Here is a 24,794-nt window from a genome sequence, read left to right on the forward strand (position 1 = left end):
TTCTGGGAAAGAAGAATAGAGAGAGCTGGTGCAGGGAAGCAGTATGACAATGCTGGGTTCATGTGGAGCACCTCAAACAGGTTTGCTCCCCTCATTTCTCTGCATGAGAGCTCCCCTCCCAGTTTAAGAACAGAGGCCTCTTCTTTTTGTAAGATACCATTACTTTCATGCAATCAGTCCTTATTCACTAGCATATGCTACTCTTTCTCTAGCACTATCTCTGGCAAAATTTATCCTGCAGACTTCTGAATGAGGTCCTAATTATATCTAGATACACACACACAAGTTCAGTTGCAGCATTGTCCCAAACTATTCTGCTCATCAGAACATGGGGCTAGTAGGCATTTTCACAAGCAGCTGCTTTTTACTGAGAAAAGTATCTGTACAAAGATAATATTCAATTTGAGAGCCAGAAATGTTAAAAACAAGTCTTATGCTTCTGAAACTCCCATTCTAATTTCCAGTAAGCTTTGTTTAAGGAGAATGCATGAGGAAGAAGAGGAAGTAGAGACTTTCTGCAGCAAAGCACCTGGATTATTTTTTGTTTTTCTTCCTCTTAAGCGGTCTCAAAGTCTGCCAGACAAAACCTCAATGCACTTGGGATATTTTATGCAAAGGGGTTATATTCAGGACTCATCTCATTTAGACAAAGAAAACTCACCTTTCATCCACAGTCTTATCCAGTCCAGGAAAAATCTCACCCTTGAATAGACCCCTGGTTTCTTTGGGCTGGCACAGCCAACAACCCAGCTGACAATGCTGTAAAGAGCAAACAGTCCATTTTCCTTGTTGCAAACCAAGGGGCCACCAGAACCACCGTAGGAACCAGAAGGTTCTCACCTGCACGAGAGGACTCGCAGTTACCTGGTGTGGCCCTGGCACTGCTGCAGCCAAGAAGAGAGCTGTCACAGATCAGATGTGCCCATGAAAAACCTCCTGCAGGAATAGGGCATGCAGCTCCTGGTGCAACTCACCCCTAGCCTGCAATGAAGAAACTGATTTAAAGGCTGATTTTATCAGCGTGAAGTAAAGACTGAGCACAGGCTGCAGACAAAATATGATTAAATAGCGCTCTTCAGTGTTACACATAATTTATTAGTCCTCCATAACATTGCAGTATTGAGCAGAACCTGCATTTTAGCTTGACAGTGCCTCAGTCAGAATTACTTTGCTGCTTTTTATTTACTCAGCTGTTCTTACCTGCTTGCTTCATGATTTCAGAAAGATTAGTTAGTTCTTGAACAGTGCTCTGAATACAAGAGTTTTATAAAAACAATAGAAGTCATCATAGTTTATCTTGACAAAAGAGTGCCATGAAAAAGAGGAGTTCCAAGCAAGCTACAATGGGAAGTGTTTCACCGGGATAAGAGATGGGACTTGGGAAGTGCAAGGGAAGAACGTCCTCTCCTCCACAGGTCTCATGAAAATTATCATCCAGAGAAAGATTACTAAAATCTGTGGTCCCGCTTCCAAGCAACACTGCACATTGCATATACCTCCCATACAGACTGACTGCGTCTATTGCTCTTGTAAGTCCTATGCACTCCAGGGACAGAAAGTTGTAGCTTTTAACTGTCACTTGCTACATGCTGTCCTCCCCAGTGCCTTTCTCTAGATGATCTACAGACATCCATATGCAGACACTTTCAAGAGCACTTACCTTTAGTTTTACCTCTCCTGACAGGAATCCTGGCCTCCCACAGGAACAAAGCCAGCACAAAGCATCCTGGCTGTGATCCCTCCAGGGTAACTGAAGTAGTAATTTCTCTCAGATTTCATTCTCAAGTACAGGCACTCATGTCTGCTGCAACCACCTAGTTCAGTTCCCATCTGCTTGAGAAACAAATTTGAGGTTAGGTCTGGGCAGAAGAATAAAATACAAGATGGAAATGTAAGTTCTGCTCATAATGGGCAAACTTGCAAAATCAGAAGACCCACCTTCTTCGATGATCCCCCATCCAGACACAGTGCAGCGGGAACAGGAGGATAACGTCTCTCTGCTGTGGGGCAGATACACTGGCCTCGCAGCAGCCTGGCACTCCAGAGGGACAACTAACTGCATCAGGGCAAAGTCAGAGTCATAGCTCAGCATGTCAAAGTGGGGATGCACTACAATGGTCTTCACCTGTCTCATCTGTGACTGGGGCAGAGAAGGAACAAGCTGCCTTTTAAGTGCATCCTGAAAGCACACTTGTAAAGGAAGAGGACAAAAATCCCACAAACAATGACCAAGCTCAAAATAGGTCATGAAAAGAAACAAGCAACGTGCAAGGACTTTGAAGACAAATCCCCCACTTCTATATTTTTCAGTTGAGAAGATTGCTGGGAGAGATTATGTAGACCTCCTGAGCCTAGACTGAAGACTGGCTGCTTCACTGAGCAAAAACAAGCCCCATAGGTTTTGCAGAAGACTAGTGTGAGTCACTTGTGCTTCTTTTCCACATGTATATCTTCCTTTTTCCCACTGGGAAGAAAGAGTCAGCAAGCATTTTGTAGACAGATATATTACTCAGCATCAAGAGAGTAAGATGCTGAGGACACTCAGTCATCTCTGTTAGATTTTAAGACTTTTTACTGCTAGTAATAAGAACCAGACATAAAACATATTTCTATAAGCTGCAAGTTAGCTGAATAACACCAGAGTTACTGGATTTCCTTTCTCATTCCTCAACCCATGCTACATATCAGTCATTTTGCCTTGCTGTCAACACTGCTTTATCTGTGCATATAGGTCTGTTTTGAGAAATCTTGTAGGGGCAAATACACCAAAGTCAACATTTTTAATGTTACTGCTTGGTTTTTACCTGTTCTGTTGATTCTCTTAGGGCTCTATCATGGTGTCCTACTGTCACAGTCCAGTGCAAGGGTTTATTGGATCTGTATAATGAAAGCAAATATAGTGATACTACTTACAGTCAGCCATACAGCTCCTTATTCAGTAGTCATACATCCCTTCTGGCTCTTCTCTAATTAGTCACTTATTCCCAGAACTGCTGAGCAAGAGTTTCTCACCACAACAAATGTGTTGCATCAGTTCTGGCTTTGCTAGAGCTCTGATAGCAGATAGTCCAATTAACTTTAAGGGATCTCTGCAAGCAAGACCAAACTCTTGCCATCTCTAAAGTTGTTGATCATGGACGAAAGGCAGAAGGAAGGTTTCATAGAGAACAAGAAGGTGTGAATATAATTTATAACTCTCCAGCTGCTTGTGTCCCAGCCTGGAGGAGCAGGGGGAGTGCATGGCATGCAGAGAGGAGCAGAGGTGGCCCGGGGACATGCTGGTCACACAGCTGCACACAGTGGATGGCTGTCAACAGCCACATAGGGCTGATGACAGCCCCATTGCACTGGGAGTCTCCAAGGAGCTTCAGGGCAGCGTGCCATGGCCAACAGCAAGGACAGGCCTCCTCAGCCCCACTAACACGCTTGAACAGCCACTGGGGAGTAACTGGGGGAAGGTCACAGGTGTCTGCAAGACAGCAAGAAAACTAGTCATACTTTCACAGGCTATTTTCTTGTTTTCCTAGGTAACCTCCCTCAGTAGGTACAGCAAGGCCAAAGATGCAGGAGAGACCAAATTTGTCTGCTCCGTCTGGAAGTGGTGGGCAAGGGAAAAACACATACATGAAAGCTTGAATCCTAAGGAGATGAGCACTTCAGAGAGCAAACGAGGCTCAGGCACTGGAAGCGGGTTTCTCCCAGCCTCTACCCTGAGTCCCCACTCTTGGTAGGAAGTGCGTGCAACCAGAATGGGGAGGACATCCCACACATATGGAAAATGAGAGATGGGGCACCTGCTTATCACTTTTCATCCATACAAAAGTGCACAAAAGGGGACCTGGTGTCAGAAAGCATCTGCCTCACTGCATAATCCTCTTACATGTTGGAGGAAAGCTCCTCAGACCAGATCAACTGAGTAGAATTTAATTTCTTTACCTAAGGGGACATCCTTCAGAGGCAACATTGATGTGGTAGTTAATCCTGAATCTTTTCTTCTTGCCTGCTCTACAAGAGAGGAAATAAGAGTTAGCTCTGACTTGGGTTAATAGCTGTGGCTTGTCCCCGTAAAAAACATCCCCACTCTGGAAAGGAAACATTACTCATCCTCTCAAGCAGCAGCTGGTACACATTCATGAAAGTAGAAAGCAACAATAGCAGACTAGCCCTCAGGATCAAGATTCTCCTCTATAATGAGATTTTCAAGGGGAATATCAGACTGACAGAATTAACAAGGCTGCTTGTTTCATGTAACAGAAGTTAGTCATCTCATTTCTCAGTGAGAAAAAAAAAAACCCAAAGTTGTTTAATCTCCCTTATTCAGGGAAGGGAGCTCTGCCACAAGTAGCTATACTGTTTTAAAGTTACCTTGACAGAATGCAGCAGGATTAGCCTAAAAAATAAGCTCAGGTGTCTAAGAATAGCTGCAGATGATACAGACATTGTTAAACACAGCAAGCACCTCTCTACTAAACTGAATGAACAAAAGTGAGCCAGGCTCTAAATCCTCTGAAGCTATTCTCCCCATCACTTTCAAAATGGACCAGTGTGGTATTCCCTGAAATCAGCACTGGTTTGGGAACTGAAAATCCACAGAGATTAGCTGTGGAAATGAACAAGAACCTGTGTTTTTAAGGTGAGAAATGTCATCCTGTAAGCACTTGTGGCTTTAGCTAATCCAAGTTTCTAAAAAAAAAACAAAACCAAACCAAACAACAAACCCAAAACCTGAGACTTGGTGACTTTCTGATTAAAACAAGAACTTTTGCAAAAGAGATGTCTGCAAAGCAATGATAATCAGTGACATCAGTAATCTACTACAGTTATGCTACAGGTACACAAAAGTAATCCTAATCTTCTCATAGAGGAATTACAATTAATCTTCAACAAACAGTGTGAATGCCCTCCATTGTGCAAAACAACCCCCGTGCTTGAGAATTATATTTACCACCATTGAGGGGTGCAAGCAAAGTCTCTCTTGAAAGCTTTACATGTACAGGCTGAGGACCTAGAGACCAGCTGCTAGACCTTTCTTCCTATTGAGAACATTCAGTTTGCATAGCATCTGGAAGTCCTATAATTGCAGCTGGATAGGAAGCTTCATTCCGGAGGAGATTTCCTGTAAGAATCTGAATTTCCAATGGCAAAGTTGTGCTGGAAAGCATAGAGTGAAATGCTCTGGGATGCTGAAAGCTCTTCCCTGAAAGATTCCAGATCCAAATTTGTCAGCCTTCTTCCCCCCACTTAAATAGTCCTTTCCAATGGAAACCAGATTTCTTTCCAAGAGAACAGTAGCGTTAACACTTATTCAGCATTTGGTAAACACACGCAACTAAATTACCACCACAGAATAGATGAGGAAAAAATAGTAGTAGTTTGCCAAAGATCGCTTGTCAATGGCAAACCCGGGACAGTTTGAGCCTCTTACCCAGCTCGTTTGGTGTAAAGAGCACCAGCCCCTCACTCTCCTCTGTCTTTTGGTTGACATACAGGCCTGTAAAGAGGTAGCCAGAATTCAGTTCAAATATGTTCACTTCTGAGCACCAGATTGCTTTTCACCATAAGAATAGGTATCAAGCTCTGCTAAAGTGAGTTTGGTGCCTGGAAGTGTTTTTTTTTTTAAAAAAAGATGGGGTGTTACAACATGCTTTCATTTCATGGAAGTAGGAGGAACATCTGGAAATACAGGCTTTCAAAAAAAAAAAGGAAAGTTAAGAACATTTATTTCACTGAAGTTAAAGATTTTATATTGATAAAACTGAAGCAGATTTAAAGTGAGGAATTAAAAAATATTTCCTTCTGAAAGTGTGGGAAAGAGATGCCTCAGGTTAGCAATTTTTCATTAATGAAATTCCAACAGAATTAGTTTGACTCATAAAGAATTCATATCCATTTCAGTAGAATTAGACACCCATCAACAACTGTTCTTTCATCTGCCTTACTTTGAACATTTGTCTTTTCCAATGACACTTAGAGCAAAGTTGGTCTTGCTCTCTCCCTTGATACGGAGATGCAGAGTGGAGACCTGATCCAGCAGCTCACACTTGCATGCTCTGCAGCAGAACATGACCCATGGCCCCATATCCAGCCCTGCAACACCAGCCGGCTCTCCATGAGAAAGCACGGCCTTGGACCAGGATGCAGGATCTCCTGTGCCAACGGTGCACTTGGCTGTTTTATGATGGGCAAGCCTCAAGGCTACTGCAGAAGCCCTTACATCATCCTTGCAGTGGTACCAAGTACTATGTTACCAGAGAGAGCATGTTTTGATGATAACACACCTGTTTCCACAGGGATTTCTAATTTAAGTCTGAAACAATTAGTGCTCATGCAACTGGTTTTCTTCATCACCATAAACAGTAACTGAACCATAAATGCAGCCCAGGCTAAGTTCCACAGCAAAGTCTTCAAACACCCGCTGCAAAGCAAAGAAAGAGGGAATCATCAAGACTGAAACACTTAACCTTCTTAACTATGGGCTGGAGAAAAGCTAGATTTCAGAATAATTTGGACGTGACTTCCCTTGGTGAGTGTGTCACATTTTGCATCAAAACAGTCTGTTGGCATTCTTGGCCTGACTGCCCCTCCCTGTGCAGGGCTATAGGCAGGTCTGCAGAGGATGAAGCTGGCCTAAGCTTTGCCTTAAGGCATTTCAACTGTCATCTTTACTGCAACACTCCATGCCTTGTACTTCTGAAGGGTCAGTGTCCCATATGGAGTGCCATTCCAAGAGCTTTTCCTTCAAGCATGGAAAGTGGGTGATTTTTGGTTTGTTTTGTTTTTAATCCAGACCGCAAGTTCTCACACCAACAGAGCAGCAGTAAACCAAGTAACAGATCTGCATACCCTCAAGCATCCCTAGGTTTAACACAGTTTTTCCACCCCTTAGCCAAGGCAGCAGGGGAGGAGAGATGTTGCTGCTTTGAACGGCATAAATGGCAATGTGACTTATCATGGGCTGGGATGGGCTCGGTGGGATGCTTGCTGCACACAAGTAGCAGCAGGCAATAAAAATAAAGAGAGATGCTGGTACTATGAGTGGGAACTATTATCAGACAGCCCATGCACAATGAGAAGCAGACACCTTGGTATGGGGCTAAGGAGTAGCTTGGGGGTTTGACACTGCCTTGAGGAAAAGGCTGACTGTATTGTTTGCAACATGCTCTCTACTTTCCCTTTACCCTCAAATCTGTGCTGGACTTCAAGATAAAGCTATCCTTATATGAGATTGGTGCCTACAGACTTCAAACACTTACAACAGTCACAGCCCCTCCATACATGAGTTCAGAGGTGATGTCTAATTGACAAAATATGCCCTGCAAAGAAGCAGTGACCTGGAAACCTTACAATTTAGTCTTGCGTGTCACAGATGTTTCTGGCAGTATTTTATTGAACTGCTCCCCTGAACAGTTCTTAGTGCAGAGGTGTAAGTGCAGTTTCTCCCTTTATTACCTTTACGACATACTCTGCTGGACCCTCAATGAGCCAGTGGCACTTCGTGTTCCCGGGATACAAACCAGGCTAATTAGCAGTATCAATCTTCCCCTCTTGCACTAGCATTGCAATGCTCCCACAGCCCGAGCCTGCAATACTTAGATGAGAAAGGAGACAATTTAACAGATGGGATTATATGGTACTTTTAATAAACCCAAATCAACAACTTGATTTTTAAGGAACCCAGGCACACTAAAGATAGTTGTTATTTTAAGGGGGTCAGGAAGCGGGGGAAAGGATTTTCTACAGCATCAGCGAGGTCACCTGTTTCAGAGTCCTTATGGATGGCCGTGAAGGTGAGCTCAAAGCCACAGCCAGCATCACTCCCATCAAACAAACGTAACTGTGGCCTGGTGCGACTCTGTCAGCAGAGGGGCTGGGAAGACATCCCGGCAGGATTTACCCGAGGGAGACAAGGAGCTGGTGTAAAGGTGGGCTGAACATACATTTATTCAGGCAAATCTCACAGTGGTTCGTTAGGCTAAATCCCATTGCAAAGGTCTTGTCTCACACTGAGCGGATAGACTATTCAGCTTTTATTACCTATAAAATATTTAGAGGCGGTACAGAGAAATTGAAGAGATAGGACTTCATCCAAAACAACCACATGAACAAACAAATATTCCTAGAAGATGAATTGCATGACTAAGTATTAACATTATTACCAGCACATCACCATTACAGTGCAGGTGCAGCCAACATTTGCAGGAAATATTTATTCTCTATCGGTTCAGTATTAAGCGCACATCACAGAGGGACAAGAGGCCACATTTCTTTTTCTCATCTGTGCAGCTACCCAGCAATCTGCATGCTGCTTGTACCCTATAACCAATTTGGAACCAAGGAAGAGCCAGCCTTTGAGCTGTGTCTCCAACCCCTGTGACGCTTGCTGGCTATGCTAACATCGGAAACTCGTCTGGACATGCACCAGCTAATCCAGGCTAAGCACTCGGTTTATTCTGCTAGCCAGGGTCTGTAGGAGTAAAATAGGTATACTGGGGACAAGGCAGAGGGGGCACAGAATTATGTAGAGTTGAAAGACTTGAGACACCCATTGCACTGCACTAGATGCCAGCACAAATCTGAACATGTCTCTCAGTCCCACCTGCCCTGCTCTATTTGAGTGTTGCCTGTAGCTCTTTAGATTCATAGTGCAAAACACAAAGTGCTTCTCAAAAGCCAGCTAGATTTGCTGTTCTTCCTGACAATGAATGACAAGAAATTATACCCAGTAATGCTCACTCCTCCAAGGCACCCAGACTTACCGATCAGCTCTCTTCTGTTCAAATAGAGGGACACACAGTCACGGTCACATCCAACACAGTACTCTACATCTAATTTGGTGAAGTGTGGCAGGATTATTTTCTCCTCTGGCACTGTTATATTCCAGGTGCACAGGCTAGAAACAAGCAATAGTAAAAGACATACATCTGCATGGATGAGCTTAGCCCTTGTCAGTCCCACCTCGGGCTGGGATTCTCCAGTGACTGCTTTCTTGCAAGCACACACCAGAAGCTGAAAACTGGTGTCACCAGATCCACCTGGTAAGCTTTATCATCTTCCCCCTTGGCATGAGCCATCTGGGGAGAGTTACCAATAGCAGAGAATTGCTGTGAATTTGCTCATCACTAGGTGGGGACTGGCTTCCTTACACCAGCAATAGCTTTGTGCTGCACGACTGACAAACCACCAGCCCAGTCCATCTCATTCCCCTGTCTCCTGCAGGAGCTGAAAGCTTCTTTGTGTGAGCTGACATCGATATGGCCAGATGAAAGGATAAAGGATATAACAGATCTCTAGCCAGCCACAGCCATTTTGTGAGCATGGCTTGTGCAGAATCTGTATTACAAATGGACTTGGTATCTTCCTGCCTTCCCCTGCAGCATTATCTTGCCCAGCAAGCGTAGCTGGGGGTTTACATGGCAGGGAACACACAGCCGTTGTCATCCAGACACTGATGAAAGTAGTGCCCAGGCCATCGGTGGTCAGGGCTTCCAAGCCCTGGGAAACACTTCAGTGGGTGCCTCAAGGAAAATTCAGTGTTTGGCTACTACAGCCAAATTACAGTTACCTGTTGCCGGGGTAATTATCCTCCAAAGTCTGAGGGTACCAAACGCAGCCGCTTTCTCCAGGGCGCAGGATGCCTTGGGAACTGCGCTCTGCTGGCACAGGGCGAGGGCTTGGCACAGCAGCTCGGGAGGGAAAAGGGTTGTGTGGGGTATTGCAGTACAGGCACTATCAGTCAAGGCACAGGGTACAGCACTGCAGTTGTTTCAAACATGAAGCGCTTGACGTGCAGCTGAGAGAAGCCTCAGATGAGAGCACACAGTTTCTTTCCCAAAGTCCTACTTAAAAATCCCCAAACTTTCATGAGTTGTCTCACCAACACAGTGGGCTCACATTCATTCAACCTGCTAGGAGTTTACATGGCTACTCCAAGCTCATTTTTAACAAAACACCACTTTTATGTTGGCCTTCCCTTCATCTTCTATGGGCATTTGGTCTGTGGGAATCCAAATAGCTCTACTTTGCAAAGGGTAACGCACCCACTTTGTAGCCACAGGGCTTCTGCTCCTTACAGTTACTGCTCCCAATTAAGAGGCACCTTCTTAGCTGCAGACAGTCCCCCTTTGAAAGCATAATCATTAAGGATCCCTAGCAAAGCCATAATAGATTGGGTATTAGTTAATACCAACACCTCAACTTTGATGGCTACGACAGAAATAACACCATCTCTTTAATAATTTGTATTAGCCCTGTAATCATCTGTACAGAAAAATAAAAGTGACTGGTGGGGAGTTGCTAGACTTGTGCCTAGCTATAAAAGGCACTTCCGATAAGCCACTGAAACCGAGGGACTTAATACAGTATCCCTCCTCCCATATGCATTCAAAGTTGTGTTCGATGAGGAGATAACCCCCGATCAATCCTGCGTGCTGTTTCAAGAGCACAACAGCAGCTCAGATCTCCAGCTGGCAAGCACTCAAAGCAGGCTTTTATTAGAGCAGGGCTGGTATGCAGGGCTCAAGGGACACCTCGCAGAGCTGGAAGGGCTGCATTCAGCCAGAAAGAGGGCAGCTTGAGCAGCCGCCTGCTTTTCCTTCAGAGGATGCAGGGGTCAGACCTGCTGTTATAACAGGGTTTCTGAAGGGGGACTTCTCTGTTTAAACCTTTGGTTTTGCCATCCCAAATTAAAAGACAATATACCTTGCTGCTGATGCAGCGGCTGGAAATTAAATAGAACTGCTGTGGGTGGTGGGGAGGGAGGCAGCAATAGCAGAGCAATTTGGATCCTTATGGTACTAAATGCACAGGAGAGGAAAAAAATCTCCCGGTACTCATACCTACCTGATGTCATGTGCTGGGTCATGAAGTCATGAATGCAGCCACCCAGGATAAGACACCTGGTGAGCCCTGGGCTGTGGTGCTTCTCTTCGGGGTATCCTGTCCTCTGGAACAACTGCCCACCCAGGACACCACACCGGGCAAAGTCCAGGTGCCTGCCGGACGCACAAGGGGACCTCCAGAGTCACCCTGTCCAAACTCCACTGGGGAGGAAAGGTGCCACTGATTCCCGTGCCAGCAGCCCCAACCTTTGACAGTGTTGCACAGCAGGCCAGCTTTGCCGTAGAAGCCAACACAACCTTGCTTGTTTCTCTCCAGTTATGGGGGCCTGGCACTGTCCCTGCTCATTCAGCTGTTCTCGTTTAATCTAATAGGCACCAATCGAAGCTCTGTTTTTTCACTCTCCTGATCTGACTTGCAGTTTGGCAACCTGCCCTTCCCCATACACAAACCCCTTTTTGCCATGAAGAATGTCAAAATGAAAGCCATTTCACTAACATCAGCTGCAGCACTGCTTTGAAAATGTTCACACAAGGTATGACAGAGGGCAGGGAGCTTCCCAAGCAACTGCTTGGTTAAAAAAATATTCGTGCAAGTACACTCCAAGGAGAGTGGTGACAGTCTGGTCAGCAGCCTGCCCTAGGGCAGGGCAAGACTGGCCCCACTCACACTTGTTAGGGCCAGCAGAGAAGAGTTTGGCACTGAGCAGACTCCTCTATTGCAGCCCATGGCCCAGTGAGACTGTCTGAGTGAAGGCATCAGAAGGCTTGAGTGTGTCTAAGGGGACATCAGGGAGAGGTGGGAATTGCCTTCTTTCCAACCTCCTACTAGCGCTGCCCGTGCCAGGCTCCCTTACCCATTGCCTGGAGTCCCATCACTGAAGGTCCCTTCTGGTTTCAGCAGAGATGGAGGTCCTGCTGTTAGCATTGCCCAGGGCAGGTCTAGGCAAGGAGGCAATCATGCTTATCATGCTCCAGTCTCCTGCCCACATCCATACTCCCACCCGCAAATGACACCTCCCTGAAGCTCCTTGTAAAGCCCTTGCCTAGCAAAGTGACGACAGCCCTTTCAATGCTGTTGCTTCCCTTTCTCCTCAGGAGAGAAGAAGGTTTGCGGGTGGACAGGACAAGCCTGCTGCCCAGCAGGAGCCAGGGCAGTGAGCTGTTACCTTGCACGCATCCCTCCCGGTGTTGGGAAAGCAAGCACACAGGACGGACCCCCGCACGGTCAGCAGGTTCATGGCCCTCAGCAGCTCGCTGCAGGTCTGGGAGGGGCAGCTCCACCGACTGCAGGACGGGAGCCAGCAACCAGGCCACATCCAGCATCTGCAAGACAGCTCTCACCTCCAGCAAAATGATAGCCAACAGCCCCATCGCCTGGGAGCCACATCCACCCCTTCCCCGTTGCCCCAGCAAGAGCAGCTGGGGGGTCCCACACCAGTTGCCTGCCTGGGGCGGTGACGTTTTGAAGCAGTTTGGGATCACCGAGGAGAGGCACCCTGCTCGACAGGTAAGGCATTGGTTTGCCCTCAGCCAGTGCCTCAAAACAGGGTTGGCGGAGGTCATTCCCCTGCAGGTTGGGCAACAGACATTGCTGTCTTCTCCCAAACACCCTACTACAGGGCTGGAGACTTTCAGGGGCCAGGACAAAGCCCCCCGCAAGCTGCTAGCGTGAGAGACCAGCCCTGGCTGGGAGAGAGCACGATCTCTCCTGGGAGAGCTGCTGGGGGGTGGGGGACAGGCAAGTCTCCTCTGTCTCCTCTACTGCGGATGAGCCCAAAACCACAGGGGATGTAAAAAAAACAACAAAAAAAGCAACATTCACAGACATTCTCATCTCCTTTAAAATCTACCAAAGCTCAAGCAAGTGCAATTCCTTTGAGGGAACAGTTTTATGATATCTAGAGGAGAAAGTATAAAAGAGTGTACGTTTTTATGTACTTTCCTAACACCTTGTAAGGACAGCTCTGCTCGTGAGAGGCTCTGATACACACATGAATGTGCACAGCAGCACTGCAGAGCGCAGCCTTCCCTAATGCACTCCAAGGTCCCACGCTGCAGGAAAATGCTGATCCGTGCATCCCCACAGTGGCTGGTCCTCTGGGAAGCAAGAGACCTGATGAGCAAAGGGGTACTTGGATTTTCCATCTGGCAGGAAGAGTCACCTTCTCTTGCATTTCTGTTACTGAAAGGAAATGGCTCCTTTCTCTTATCCATTACCCTTTATTCCTACAACTGTCACCAGAAGACCCTGCCATTTAACTCACCCTCAGACACCTCGCTCCTTCACCCCCACCCACACACAGTGTCCCGGCCTGGAAGTCTTCATCCCTATGGGGAAGGCAGATGGACTGAATTTCATGCCCTGCACAGCAAAGGGTACATAAACCCCACATTTCCAGGAACGTGTCTGATTTACAAGTACAAATAGCGTCCTTCAACTCACACTATTCCATTTCTCCCCTTCCCAAACACTGCAGTCACATGTGGGTATTTATAAAATGAGAATACAAACTGAAGTTAGTCATATGTAATTGAATTTATATACAGCAAATTCAGAGACAGAGATCAGGAAGACTGTTAGCTACCTTTGAATATTAACTTGAGCAGGACAATACTTGGCAAGGGGACAATCTAGACTATATTGGTTAGTTTTTCCTTGATACTGGGAGAAAAATGGATCACAGTTCTCCTTGGCTGCCTTGGCGGGGCATCGGCGGTGCCCAGCCTTCAGAAGGGCTAAGCAGGGAGCCCTGTAGTTTCCTCGAGGGTTCTCCGTACGGCTCAGGTGCTGCCAAGCCCAGTTCATGCCTACAGACACCCCTGTTTAGCCACAGAGTACGGGCACACAGGCAGCCCTCGAGCAGCCTTCCTCACGCTGCCTGCCAGGATGTGTCTGAGCCCTGAAATGAACATTTCCTGGGTCTTATTTCCCTTATTCCTGCCAGCACGGGCAAACTGCAGGGCTATCACCATCCGAGCCAGCGATTTGCGACATGACAGTGACAGAAGGTTATTTTATGTTGGCTGATCTGCCATCTGATGGTCACAGGCAGCCACGGCCAGTTGGCTGTAACCCATCGTAGCTCTGTACAACTGAAGGGAGTTGCCTTTGAAAAGCCTAGGAAGTGAGAGACTTGTGCCACTTCCCTGACTACAATTACCTCCAGAAGCACTTGGAGTGAGCAGGTTTTAATCCAGCCTGCTTCTCAGTGGGCAGGACCCTTGCAGCCCACTGCTGGCTAAGAGCCCAGGGCTACGGCCAAGAGGAAGCTGATGGCTTTCCAGCAGCTAGCCAAGAGCTAGTGTTGGCACAACGGGGCTGAAGGAAACTGCACCGCTACAGCTTGTACGAGGGGAACAACCCAAGGGGACACAGGAATCTGGTGCACAGCCAGAGCACAGACTCTGACCGAGGGGTAAAATTCTGGGACAATTAATCAAAGCTTAGGACAAGAATTAACCCAATTGTGTTACTTTGATAAGAATTAAAAGCATAACTGAGGGGACGTTTCTCTAGCATAGAGAGCATGGGAAGGAAAGGAAGAGGGGTGTTTTTTCTGGATCAGCCCTTCAGATGAGGACTTTGCCCACGTAAAGCAGCCTCTGGCAACGGCAGCTCATTCCCTTGGGCTCCCACTTACTGCACTGGGCTGGGTGCTGCAGGTGCAACAGGGCCACGTCGCAATCCACGTAGTGTAGCCAGTTGAACATGGGGCGGGTGATTACCGGAGACAGGGATGCTCTGCTCCTGCCTGTCCGCCCGCGGGAGGTGACACTCCCCCACTGTCACCACTGGGCTCTTCAGGAGTTTCCTGCTGGCAAAAACAAAACAAAAAAACCCAACCAAACCAGTGCCAGGTTGATAAAGGAAGGGGCTGCTGCCACAAAGCAAACGCTGACATGGAGTCTGCAACCCCGCAACACGCTCCTGCCCTGGGAACTGGAGCTGGCCTTCGGTAACAGGACTTTCAGCCGGCCTGATTTCACATTGGCAGCAATGCTGAGGATTCCCTGACCTTCAGCTGGAAAAGCTGTACTTACTTTTAAATGGATAAATAGGTTTCTTGTTTTATCTGCTATCTATCAACCCACTGTTCCTATCTGGGCAGCACATAGCTGCCAGGAGGCCAGGGGAGGTGCCAGCAGATTGCATTGCAGCCAGCTCAGTACAGGGAAAAGGATGATTTACCTTTCGCCTTGGGACTCACAGAACCCCTGTGCCATTTTTGGTCTTGAAACATCAAGCTCAGTCCTTGTTCCCTGCAGTCTGGGATCCTGAAAGGCACATGAGAAGCCTTAAAAGCAATGGGAACTGATTGCGAAGTCATTTTGGCCCCATAAATCCTCCTTTCTAATTTTGTTATCAGTGCATTTAGGAGATGAGCATAGGCCTACATCTGAGAGCTTTATGATGATTTTAGACAGCTACATGTAGTTTAAATTAACACTAGACAAGCGTATGCCCATTATGGTTTTTCTGCATATTTTATAAGCAATATAATGTCACAGTTAAACTTAGAGCAATCGGCTCCAGCAGAATCAAAACACCATTCCATATTTCTTTTAGCAATTACATAGATAGCTACACTGTCAGAACAGTTACCCAATAAATAGATGGGCAGTAGATCCCAACTTCAGCAAACCAGGTCTTTAGCAAAGGAGTTCACTCTCCTCTAGGGACCCAGCAATTGCTGTGGGGCGCAGGGTGAGAGTTTTGCAGTCAGTGGGAGCCATGAACTGGGGTCACCGATCCGCCTGGTACCAGGCACTGCGAGATGCCACACAACTCGTCTGTGTTTTGGCCATCCGTGTTTCCCATTACCAACACTCACAGGACAGCGTGCAACACAGCAGCAAGCTCCCCTGGGGATCTTTGCAATTAGGGCTGACTAAAGGTCTGCCTGAAACAGGACAAAACCCAGACCTGAAGCCTTTTCTCTCCAGACTACGTTCACTTGAGAGTCCAGGAAACCCCAGTGCTCGGACAAGAGCTTTGAAGCCTATTTATCACTGATTTCTAGTAGTCTTATACATCTTTTTTTTTTTTTTTTAAGAAAAACCCTGCCCTCAATCTCTTATCCAGCCTCCATGGGATTGCACCCCTTCATGGAAGTCCAACTGCTGTGAATTACCACCACGCTGTTTCACCCATGCAGCCTCAGGAGGTGGCAAGTCCAGGCAGCCTGGCTTGAGGAGGCTGGTAGGCACACGTTTTATCACATCGGCCTGCCCTGAAGTGTGGCCCCAAGCATTCGGAACCAAGGTATGGGGGCTTCAACCTGAGACTTTGCTTCAATGCTTTCTAGTAAATGAAGAATTTTTATTTAAAAAACCCCCCCACTCAGGGAAACCCTTCCTCTCATTTTCTAATCACTTCCAGCCATAAGTAACAGACCCAGTAATGGCACAGCTCAGCTTTAATCCCAGGAGGCTGTTTACTGGAACTGGAAAGTTCCCATACTCCCCAGCAATGTCTGATACCGGGATTGCCTGGCAATGCAAATGCTGCAGTAATGGGAACACAGGAACAGCATTGGCAGCGTAACAGTGGAGAGTAAAGGCACTGGCTGGTTTTGCACAGAATAGAGAAACAAGGAGGTGCCTCATTATCAAGGTTTAGCTTACACATTGAAATTTTTATACCATAGCAACTTTCTCATTATTCAACATTAGTCCTCAAAAATGATGCTCAAGTTGAGCAAGAAACAGATGTGAATCTGACTGGTCTGCAATTACATTATGATAGATTATAAAAGGGCTGGCAAATGGGCCACTTGTATCGTTCTCCCTGCCCATTAAGAGGTCTTTAGCATGGCCTGTGAAGCTGGTCTTGCATTAAAAGTACAGAAGCCAGCGTGACTGCTAGGAGTAACAGGACAGTTGCCAGGGCTGCTTTTACCAGGAAGCTGCCCTGGTTCTCCTTCTGCCTCAGAAACGCTTGTCTGGATGCTTGCTTAGGTGAGCAGGGTCTTTTAAAGACAAAGGCCTTTAAAATTAGGGATTTAGAACCATGGTAGCATGGAGATTTCCACACCCTGATCTCTGCCCCAGGGCTGCCCACACCTCAGAGAGCTCCCGAGTACTGATCAGGACCTATGGATTTGATTTGCAAACTCTGTCAGCCGGGGAGCCATCTGCCCAGGCTTTGGGGAGAAACATGCAGGGACTCAAAAGGAGGAAGCAGGGTGCTGGAGGGTGCAAGAGTTGCTCAAGGACCCACAGCTCTGGAGTGGCACATCCCACAGATCTGACTGTGGCAGAGCACTGGCCCCACTCAGCCCCGGGGGGGGGGAATTTCCCTCCCGAAGTGGGGACCACACACCTGGTCCCAGGAGCTCCCCATGTCCTAAGGGGAACTTTTACTGCAAGAGGTTCAAGAGTGTGGAGGTAAGACTGACCTCCTGCTCCAGGTCTACTACACAATGAACAGTGGTAATAACCACATCTTCTTGGACCATACTGTCACCACAGAAATGGAAATGGCCCAGTTTGAGGGACACCTTCGAAGAAAGGGTCAGGTATGTTTTGAGATGAGACTACTCCTGTTTCCTCCCAAAATGTGAAAAAACAAAGATCAGCCCAGAAAACAACTTTTTCCTCCCAGTATTACTGCGTGAGATGCTCAGCTGCCTGGAGCCCAGAGGAATCATTTCCAAGCCATGGCTGGCCCTTGGCAGCCACCTTCAGCCCCAGTGGTGCATGAGAGGAATGAGACCCTGGAGCATCCTGAAACAAAGATGACCAGCTAGATATCTCACTCCTCTTTCTTGCTGCTGCAAGAGCTTCCCCAGGGCTTGATACTAGCCAGGGGTCCAGAGGATCCATCCTCCTGACCCCAGCACCCTACCTTCTCACTACACCACCCCCTCCGGTACCTTCCTACACTTCTTGCTATTACCTGCATACATTTTCAAGCTGCTGCATGTGCAGGGATCAGGTTTTGGGGGGAGGGAGGTGGCTAATGCTGTTTTGTCACAGGTGCCAGCATTTGCTCTGTCTACATGCAAACAAGTAGTAGTTTTCTAAAAGGAGCCATGCCCTGCTCAGTTACTCATAAGGTAGCATCCCACAATCATTGCTCAGTGCTTTTCCTTATGTGAACGCAAGCTGCTAGGCAAGGTAACTTTCCTCTGCAGTAGAGGACCAGGGAGGCATCCTCCCTTCCCATCTCTGCAACATCTTTCTGTACCATAAACCCAAGGAAATCCTCAGCTGGTGGGTGCCACAAAAGCTCTGCAGCTGCATTAGCTCACACCAGCCAGAGATACTGTCTTAACCATTAGATCAGCTCATTCCCTCCCACTTTGGGAGAGGGGTCAGGCTGGGAAGCTGGGCAAGAAGGACTTCTAGTCCAACTTTCACTCCTGAGAGCAGTGTTCAATGACTTGAGGATGAAAGAGAGATGGCCTCTGCCTCTCCAACGCCCTTCCCCAGGAGGAAGGCAGTGCACTGCAACACAGACCTGCCAGGGCTGCCCTCCAGGCACCGACTGTCTCCCACCAAGGACTTGAGAGAAGAATCCCAGCAACAGAGCATCCTCTGGGCTCTTCAGGCTGATGGGATGAACTCCACACTTCAGGCCTACACAGAAGACAAACAAGAGTGTTTTGCAGTGAGACAAGACCCCACATGCTCAAATGTATCACCTCAGGCTCTTCTGGCAGGTAGGGAATTAATAGGACAAATCCCAGGTGTCACAGCTTTCCTGTCTCCAGCCTGAGCTCCAAGGTGAAGGCAATTATATGGAGATAAATGGAAACACACGGAAATTGCATTTCTTGAGAAGCTGACTCATACAAAACTGAGGTCTCCTGTGAGGTACTTTGATGATGTGTGTGCACGGTCACAAAAAAAGCTAATTTAGATTTCTTCCAGTAGCCTAATTATTCTTAATGAAATGAAACTGGGACTTACAAAATTAAGTAACAAGTGCAACAGGTAATAATGATGCCACCAGACTTTATTCAAAGTCTATTATTTCAAAGCTTTCATACCTTAAGTGCCCTGGGGCACTTAACCTGAGCAAGTAAAGTCATCATGAAAGATCTTGTCTCTGAATTGAGCTGGCCCAGCATTCAGTCTTGGCTTTGGTCTGAAACACATTGTAAGGAGACACAGCTTTCTCACATCACTTTTGGCACCAATTGTGCCTTAGCAATGTGGACAACGAGCATAGGGAAAGTTTGACTTAGCAATGGCTGGGTCTGATTAAGTTTTAGATGCTTTATTGAACTGTGCAGTTTGGGATAATTCATGGCAATCCTATTTATGTTTTCTAGGGAAAACCCCACCCGTCCTCACCCAGCAGAGTGATGCACACATTGACAGGCCTGTCGGACCCCACACTGGGTGGAGGAGGAAGGGGTGTGCTGCTCCCCTGGGTCAGCTCCAGAACATGATCATCACAGTAAAGATCACACAGGAGGAATGATCTCAGGTACTTGGGACACAAAGAAAAGGAACAAATTGCAACTTCTCATACCAGAAGTCTGCTTCTCCAGGGTGGGTGTCTGTGGGAGAGGGGTAGCATCAGGCTTCTGACTCCTTTGCTGAGGACAGCAGCTCTTCCTCCACTTCCTTCAGCGGGTCTGTCTGCACCAGCTAAAAATCACTCTGTTAATCACTCCTGTCCAATGTGTTTCTCATGCCAATAGGAGGGGTCCCCTGCCTCTCCCAAGCCAAGGCTGGGATAAGAGTTCAGTTCCCAGCCTTGCAAACATAAGCAATGTAACACGTGATTTAGGAGGTACTCGCACCACGTACGCCCTGGCGAGAGCCTGGAGTAATTCACTGGAGTCACCAGGAGAATGAGTCTGGATCCAAAATGTCACCAACTGTCACAATGACACCCCTACAGCCCTCTCTAACTTTGGGGCCTACGTCCTCTGCGTAGGTTTGAAGGCAATACTACTTGCTTAACCTCCCTTCAGGTTGACAGGCATTAGAAAGCCCACCGATCTCTCACACCACCTTACCTGAGTGCCAGTGAACTGAGGACACCACGCCTTTCTCCTCTGCCCAGACAGCCAAGCACCCCAAGACCTCAGCAGCAACAAGTGGGACTCACCCACAAGGTTGTGGGCACAATTCTTGTCCTTGCACAATTCCTGCAGCACTCCAGGCTGTAGAGGAACCGAGTTCCTTGCTGTCCCGTTCAGCCCAGCTTCTCTCTCTCCCCCCCTTTTTCATAGTATTTTGTCATTTTCCCAGGGCACTCTCTGGCCTCAAAGCATTTGATTACTGCAGAAAGCTCTGTCACAAAGTCAGGCCCAATTTTCTAAGCCATTGACCTGGACCAAGCTCTCCCTAGCCCTCACTGCTGATGAGCTTTTCAAACAAGAGACTGTGGTGATTATTGCTATAGCAGCAAGTCTACTAGTGAAGTAGAAAATAAATAGACTTTATCAGGGAGGTAAATGATGGAGAAAAGACCATTCCCTTAGGTGGGGAAGAAATAACATTAGCAACAGCAGAAGAACCAGCATCATATTGGAACAGGGTGGGAGGGTTGGCAGTTAGCTGATTATCCCATCTCTTGCCCCAGCTGGGCAGATCTTTTTAGCACTAGTTTCATTACCAGGAGCAAGTCACTCTGAAGATCAGCATTTTTCTGCCCAACTTGACTCCCTTTGCAGCCTTCCCTGTGCTTATTTCCCTCTCTTAACTAAAAGCATCTCTAGGAAAGAAATTTTTACACAGACGTGGGAGTAGGCCAGACAAGGATTTATAAATACCTTAGCCAATGCAGGAGGATGTGCAAGAAGGATTTGCAAACATGCTGCCATTACAGACCAATTACATTCGTTTGGTACCTTAAAAGAGCAGATAACACCAGTGCTTACTGCTGTAGCCCCCACACTGGGGCACATCTCCCCACAGCCCACCCACAGGACTCACCACCTGGAGCAAGAAGGGACACCAGCAGCAGGAGGAGCCCTGCTCCTACCATGGTCCAGGGAAAGGACCCAGTGCTGGAGCCCAGGCTAGGCTAGGCTCCACTACACACAGGAGAAACAATCCTCCCCTTCCTCCTAGCTAATGAGCCCCTTTAATAGATGAGGGGCCAATCAGTTTTGGCAGGTGAGGCTGCAACTCAGGTGGGTTTGGAGGCTCTCCAGCCACATCTCACAGGGGGGTCATCAGTTCCCTGGGCTCTTCTGTTTGTAGTTTGCTGCCTGTGCCCCATGGGGCCAGTGGTGGGATCCAATGTCCTCCCTCACCATTGCCACCAGACCTGAGCTGCCTCAGCCCTTGAAATGAATCTCATTGCCTCCACAGAGGTGAGTTATCACAGGCAAAGGTGAGTCCAGCCAAGTTCCTCACCCTGTGGTCTCTCCTCACCCACGCTGGCTGGGGAGCACGTTTATAAGGTATGGTGGTGTGTTTGCGTCTTCCTTCCCAGAGGACAGCAAGAGAGTTGGACACCTCCAGCAGCTTTTCATCTGTGAAGCAATACATAGGGTTTACGGAGATGCTGAAGTAGCTGCCATAAGGATGAAAATGATTTGACTTTTTTACAGGGAGAGCTGCTACCCACATAGTGCAGCAGCAACTAAAGCATGGAGCTGCCTTTTCTTTTTGGGCTGGGAACTGCAGAGCCCACCGAGTGCTGTGGTGCTTCCAGGCACACAGGACCCCAGCATCTTCCACAGCAGAGCAGACATCTCCACCCCACCTCAGGAGCTGCTGAGCAGCCGGGGGGCTGCATGGCACAGAGGAGGTGATCGCTGCCCAGCCTGTCCCCGCTTGCCCGGCTGTTGCACATCCCCTCGGGCACTGCCTGCCCTGTTGAGCCAGCTGGCAGCAGGAAGGCCCCTCTCCTGTGATAATACCAACGCCAGAGGCCAACAGTATCTGCAAGTGATGGAGGGAGGCAAGGCCACCATGCTGTATTCCTTGTTCTGCTGAAAGGGCAAAGCCTGCACAGGGCAGGATCCAGGCTGACCTGGACGTACATCTTATTTCTCCACCAGTACAAAGGAGGACTTGGGCAGGTGGGCGCAGAGTAGCAAGCTCCATTAAGAAACCCTGCACTGTTGGGATCTGGGAGAACTTCAGACTATACGGGCTGACTTCAAAGTGAGCGTGCAATTCCCCTTCATGCTACAGAGGGTTGGGTTTCGCACACACCAAGATGGCAGGAAACACTATGGCTTGTGTTCAGGACTTTTAATTCTCTTTCAGGTCCATTTTCAGTGGAGGTGTTTATCACCATCATGATCCCCTGAGCAAACCTAGGCCCTGAGAGCACACAGGACCATCTGGGAATGTCTGCCAGGAAGAAGGGAATTAGAACAAAATTAGTTTATTTTTAAATTCCATTCTGCTTTTCTCTTTGCACTCTATAGACTTGACACATTCTCGACAGATGAATAAAGCCTGACATGAAGAACTTATGTCAGCATAACATGTCCCATCATCAAGATGGACCACCCCTCATCCTTTCTCATGCTCAGGCTCCATAAAATGCCTGCTCCAATGTTTTTATATGGCCAGACTCAAATACATGTGCTGCATAGTTGCTCCTACATGACTAATAACTGGGACTCCTTGGGCAGTAAAATGTAAGCCAAGTGGAGTAAGAAACTTTGGTCCTTCCACCTCAGAAGAACTTGTTGATGGTTGGTCCTAAGGAACACACTGACCTCATAGCCGAGAGAACAAAACCAGACACGGCAATTACGTTTCTTACTTTTTATATAAAATAGACATTTACATACATTTTCAAAGACTTCAAGCATAACTCCTTTATGTGAAATCTAGCCATAAATCCCACAGTGAAAAAAGCAAAGACTTTGCAAATTCCTGTACCACTGACATACATCCAGCTGCTGCTAAGTGTGAATTTATTTTTAAAAGATTTCTAATCCATGGGCTGTTTTCTTGTTTGTTTGTTTTTTTAAAAAAGATGTGCACAACTGATTAAAAGAAAAATTAGATACAGAAAAAAGAACCATAAGAACAACAGGCAATGCAAACAACTCCCGCGTGAGAGGAACACGCAGCGTGACATCCATTTCAGGCAGAGATTTCTACAGTAATACAGTTGTAGAAGCCATAACTTTTACAGAGGATACCACTGGGGGTATTTTCCAGAAGAAAAAATTTTCAGCAAGTCAGTACGAACATGACAATGAACTTTTGCACAAAGTTATTGAGATTACCTGAAGCAACTCTGCCACATTGAAACACTAGTGAATGCCAAGCGCTTTTTTTTTTCTTTTTTTTTGGCTGCTGGGTTTAAATGTACATGAAAGCAAAATGGCGCATTTTGAAATTGCTGCAAGAGACTGAAGACTGGGGGGAAAAAACCTCTAAGAGCTAATTTTTTCCAAAGATTGTGCATAATTGCATATATGAAAGATAGAAATTGAGCACTTGGTCAACTTAATCACATACAGATTGAGAAGATTTAAACATATACCAACTGTTTCACCGAGTTGGAGGACAAGTGGGGCAAAAGATCATACAACTATATTCTAAATTGCCCAATTATTAAAATTAAAATGACAATTATCTTCTTTCATCAAATATTGTATACCATATCTGGCCTGGTTTCTATAACTGTTGAGAAGCTTTCATGGTTTTTAGGCAATTTTAGGGGTGTCCAGCCTCCCCTGCAAGTTAGGCTCTTTACTTCAGATTTTTTTGACTTAGACTGCTTCCACGCATGTGCGTGCATGCACGCACCCCTGTCCTCGTCAAGATCTCTGGAGTGAAAGCCATTTGCACTGCTGCATTCACTTACTGTTTGGCCAAAACAAGTTGCCTGCACATTTGTAGGAAAATCTAGTCCAAGGAGTCTATGAGAGAGAAAATGTCCCCCACTGCATCATTTATCCCAGGGGATGGAAAAGGAATGGAAGCAAAGAATGCTGGACTTTAAATAAACAGTAAAATAAAACAATATCCATCAACTGAAAATACTATTCACAGGGAAAGGAAAAGCAACACAATTATTATGTTTTCCATTTAGGATTAAAATGCACAGTGAATACACAAGAGTCCTGTCTGACCAGCTTTCTGTTAATTCTCCACTTTAATGTTGGTGAGCACTGAGGTTTAGCCAATGCAACTTGCAGAGAGAGTGAACTGTCCCCCGCCAGGTACAGCTTCAGCCATTTATTAATTTGTAATCTCTGCAAACCACGCTGAGCACTGGAGTTGGCAGAAAACAATGTATTTATAACTCATTATTTTAGAAGCTGTGCAATGCTAGAAGAATAGGACATTTCCTATGATTAATTAAGATAATATCCAGTTTATCACAAGGTAAGTTGCTCGATTTATCTTCCACAATAGCATTCCATTTTGGTGGAGGTAACCTATTTCATATCATACTCCATTCTTCTTCTTTACCTGCAATAAACCTTTCACAAGATTAATGTCCTGAACAAACACAGCATTTCAACATGGATGCCAATGAGACAGGGAGTCAGCTCAAAACTTCACACGGCTTTAACTGCTTTGGTAGCTCATGGTCTGAATCGCTCTCCAAATACACTGCCAGTTTGCAGACCATCATCCTGCATAGATGGGGTATAAAGTGCTGGTTCAGGAGAGCGGGGTTCATTACCGAGCCCCCCTCTCTCCATAACTACCATAAACCCAGCTCCAAAATGCGGAGAGTCGGCCTTTCAGCATACAAACATAATCCGGTTCAACTGGGATTAAACTCCATGGACATGTTACCTGCCTAATACAGATGAGTGGATAAACATACGCCATGCCTTCCAGCCACACCACCTCCCTCGTGGGGAGGATGGTCTCATCTTTCTACGTTATCCTGAAAGTAAGATAGTGTTGCAAAAATAGTAATCCTTCTCCAGGATCTTGGAGGGGAGCACCCAAAGCTGTATTATACTTTTACATGTCTACTGGGTTTAGGAGGTCAAGATGGCTTTAATCAGGTTCTAGGACAAGAACGAGACAATCGTTTCTACCAGGTCTCTCAGG

The 24,794-nt window shown here is 46.8% G+C and overlaps 1 protein-coding gene across 1 annotated transcript in view; it reads right to left on the bottom strand.

The window, feature by feature from the left end:
• OVCH1 (ovochymase 1) overlaps positions 1-24,566 on the bottom strand; it is a gene marked incomplete at its 3' end in the record, with an annotated part of 34,705 nt that extends 10,139 nt beyond the window's left edge. Inside the window, 27 exon segments of the mRNA XM_009700950.1 lie at positions 662-835; positions 1,201-1,249; positions 1,702-1,771; positions 1,773-1,814; positions 1,881-2,134; positions 2,805-2,877; positions 3,289-3,469; positions 3,937-4,005; positions 5,426-5,491; positions 6,349-6,415; positions 7,450-7,510; positions 7,541-7,580; positions 7,756-7,823; positions 7,825-7,927; positions 8,757-8,890; positions 8,956-9,071; positions 10,960-11,025; positions 12,005-12,098; positions 12,100-12,161; positions 13,103-13,200; positions 14,480-14,565; positions 14,567-14,650; positions 15,028-15,113; positions 17,237-17,338; positions 18,301-18,419; positions 19,140-19,278; positions 24,531-24,566. Of these exon segments, the coding sequence (XP_009699252.1) occupies positions 662-835; positions 1,201-1,249; positions 1,702-1,771; positions 1,773-1,814; positions 1,881-2,134; positions 2,805-2,877; positions 3,289-3,469; positions 3,937-4,005; positions 5,426-5,491; positions 6,349-6,415; positions 7,450-7,510; positions 7,541-7,580; positions 7,756-7,823; positions 7,825-7,927; positions 8,757-8,890; positions 8,956-9,071; positions 10,960-11,025; positions 12,005-12,098; positions 12,100-12,161; positions 13,103-13,200; positions 14,480-14,565; positions 14,567-14,650; positions 15,028-15,113; positions 17,237-17,338; positions 18,301-18,419; positions 19,140-19,278; positions 24,531-24,566 (2,539 nt within the window).
• Between the last annotated feature and the right edge of the window lie 228 nt (positions 24,567-24,794).

The sequence above is a fragment of the Cariama cristata genome, unplaced genomic scaffold (genome assembly GCF_000690535.1).
Source record: "Cariama cristata isolate BGI_N322 unplaced genomic scaffold, ASM69053v1 scaffold25785, whole genome shotgun sequence".
NCBI lineage: Eukaryota > Metazoa > Chordata > Aves > Cariamiformes > Cariamidae > Cariama > Cariama cristata.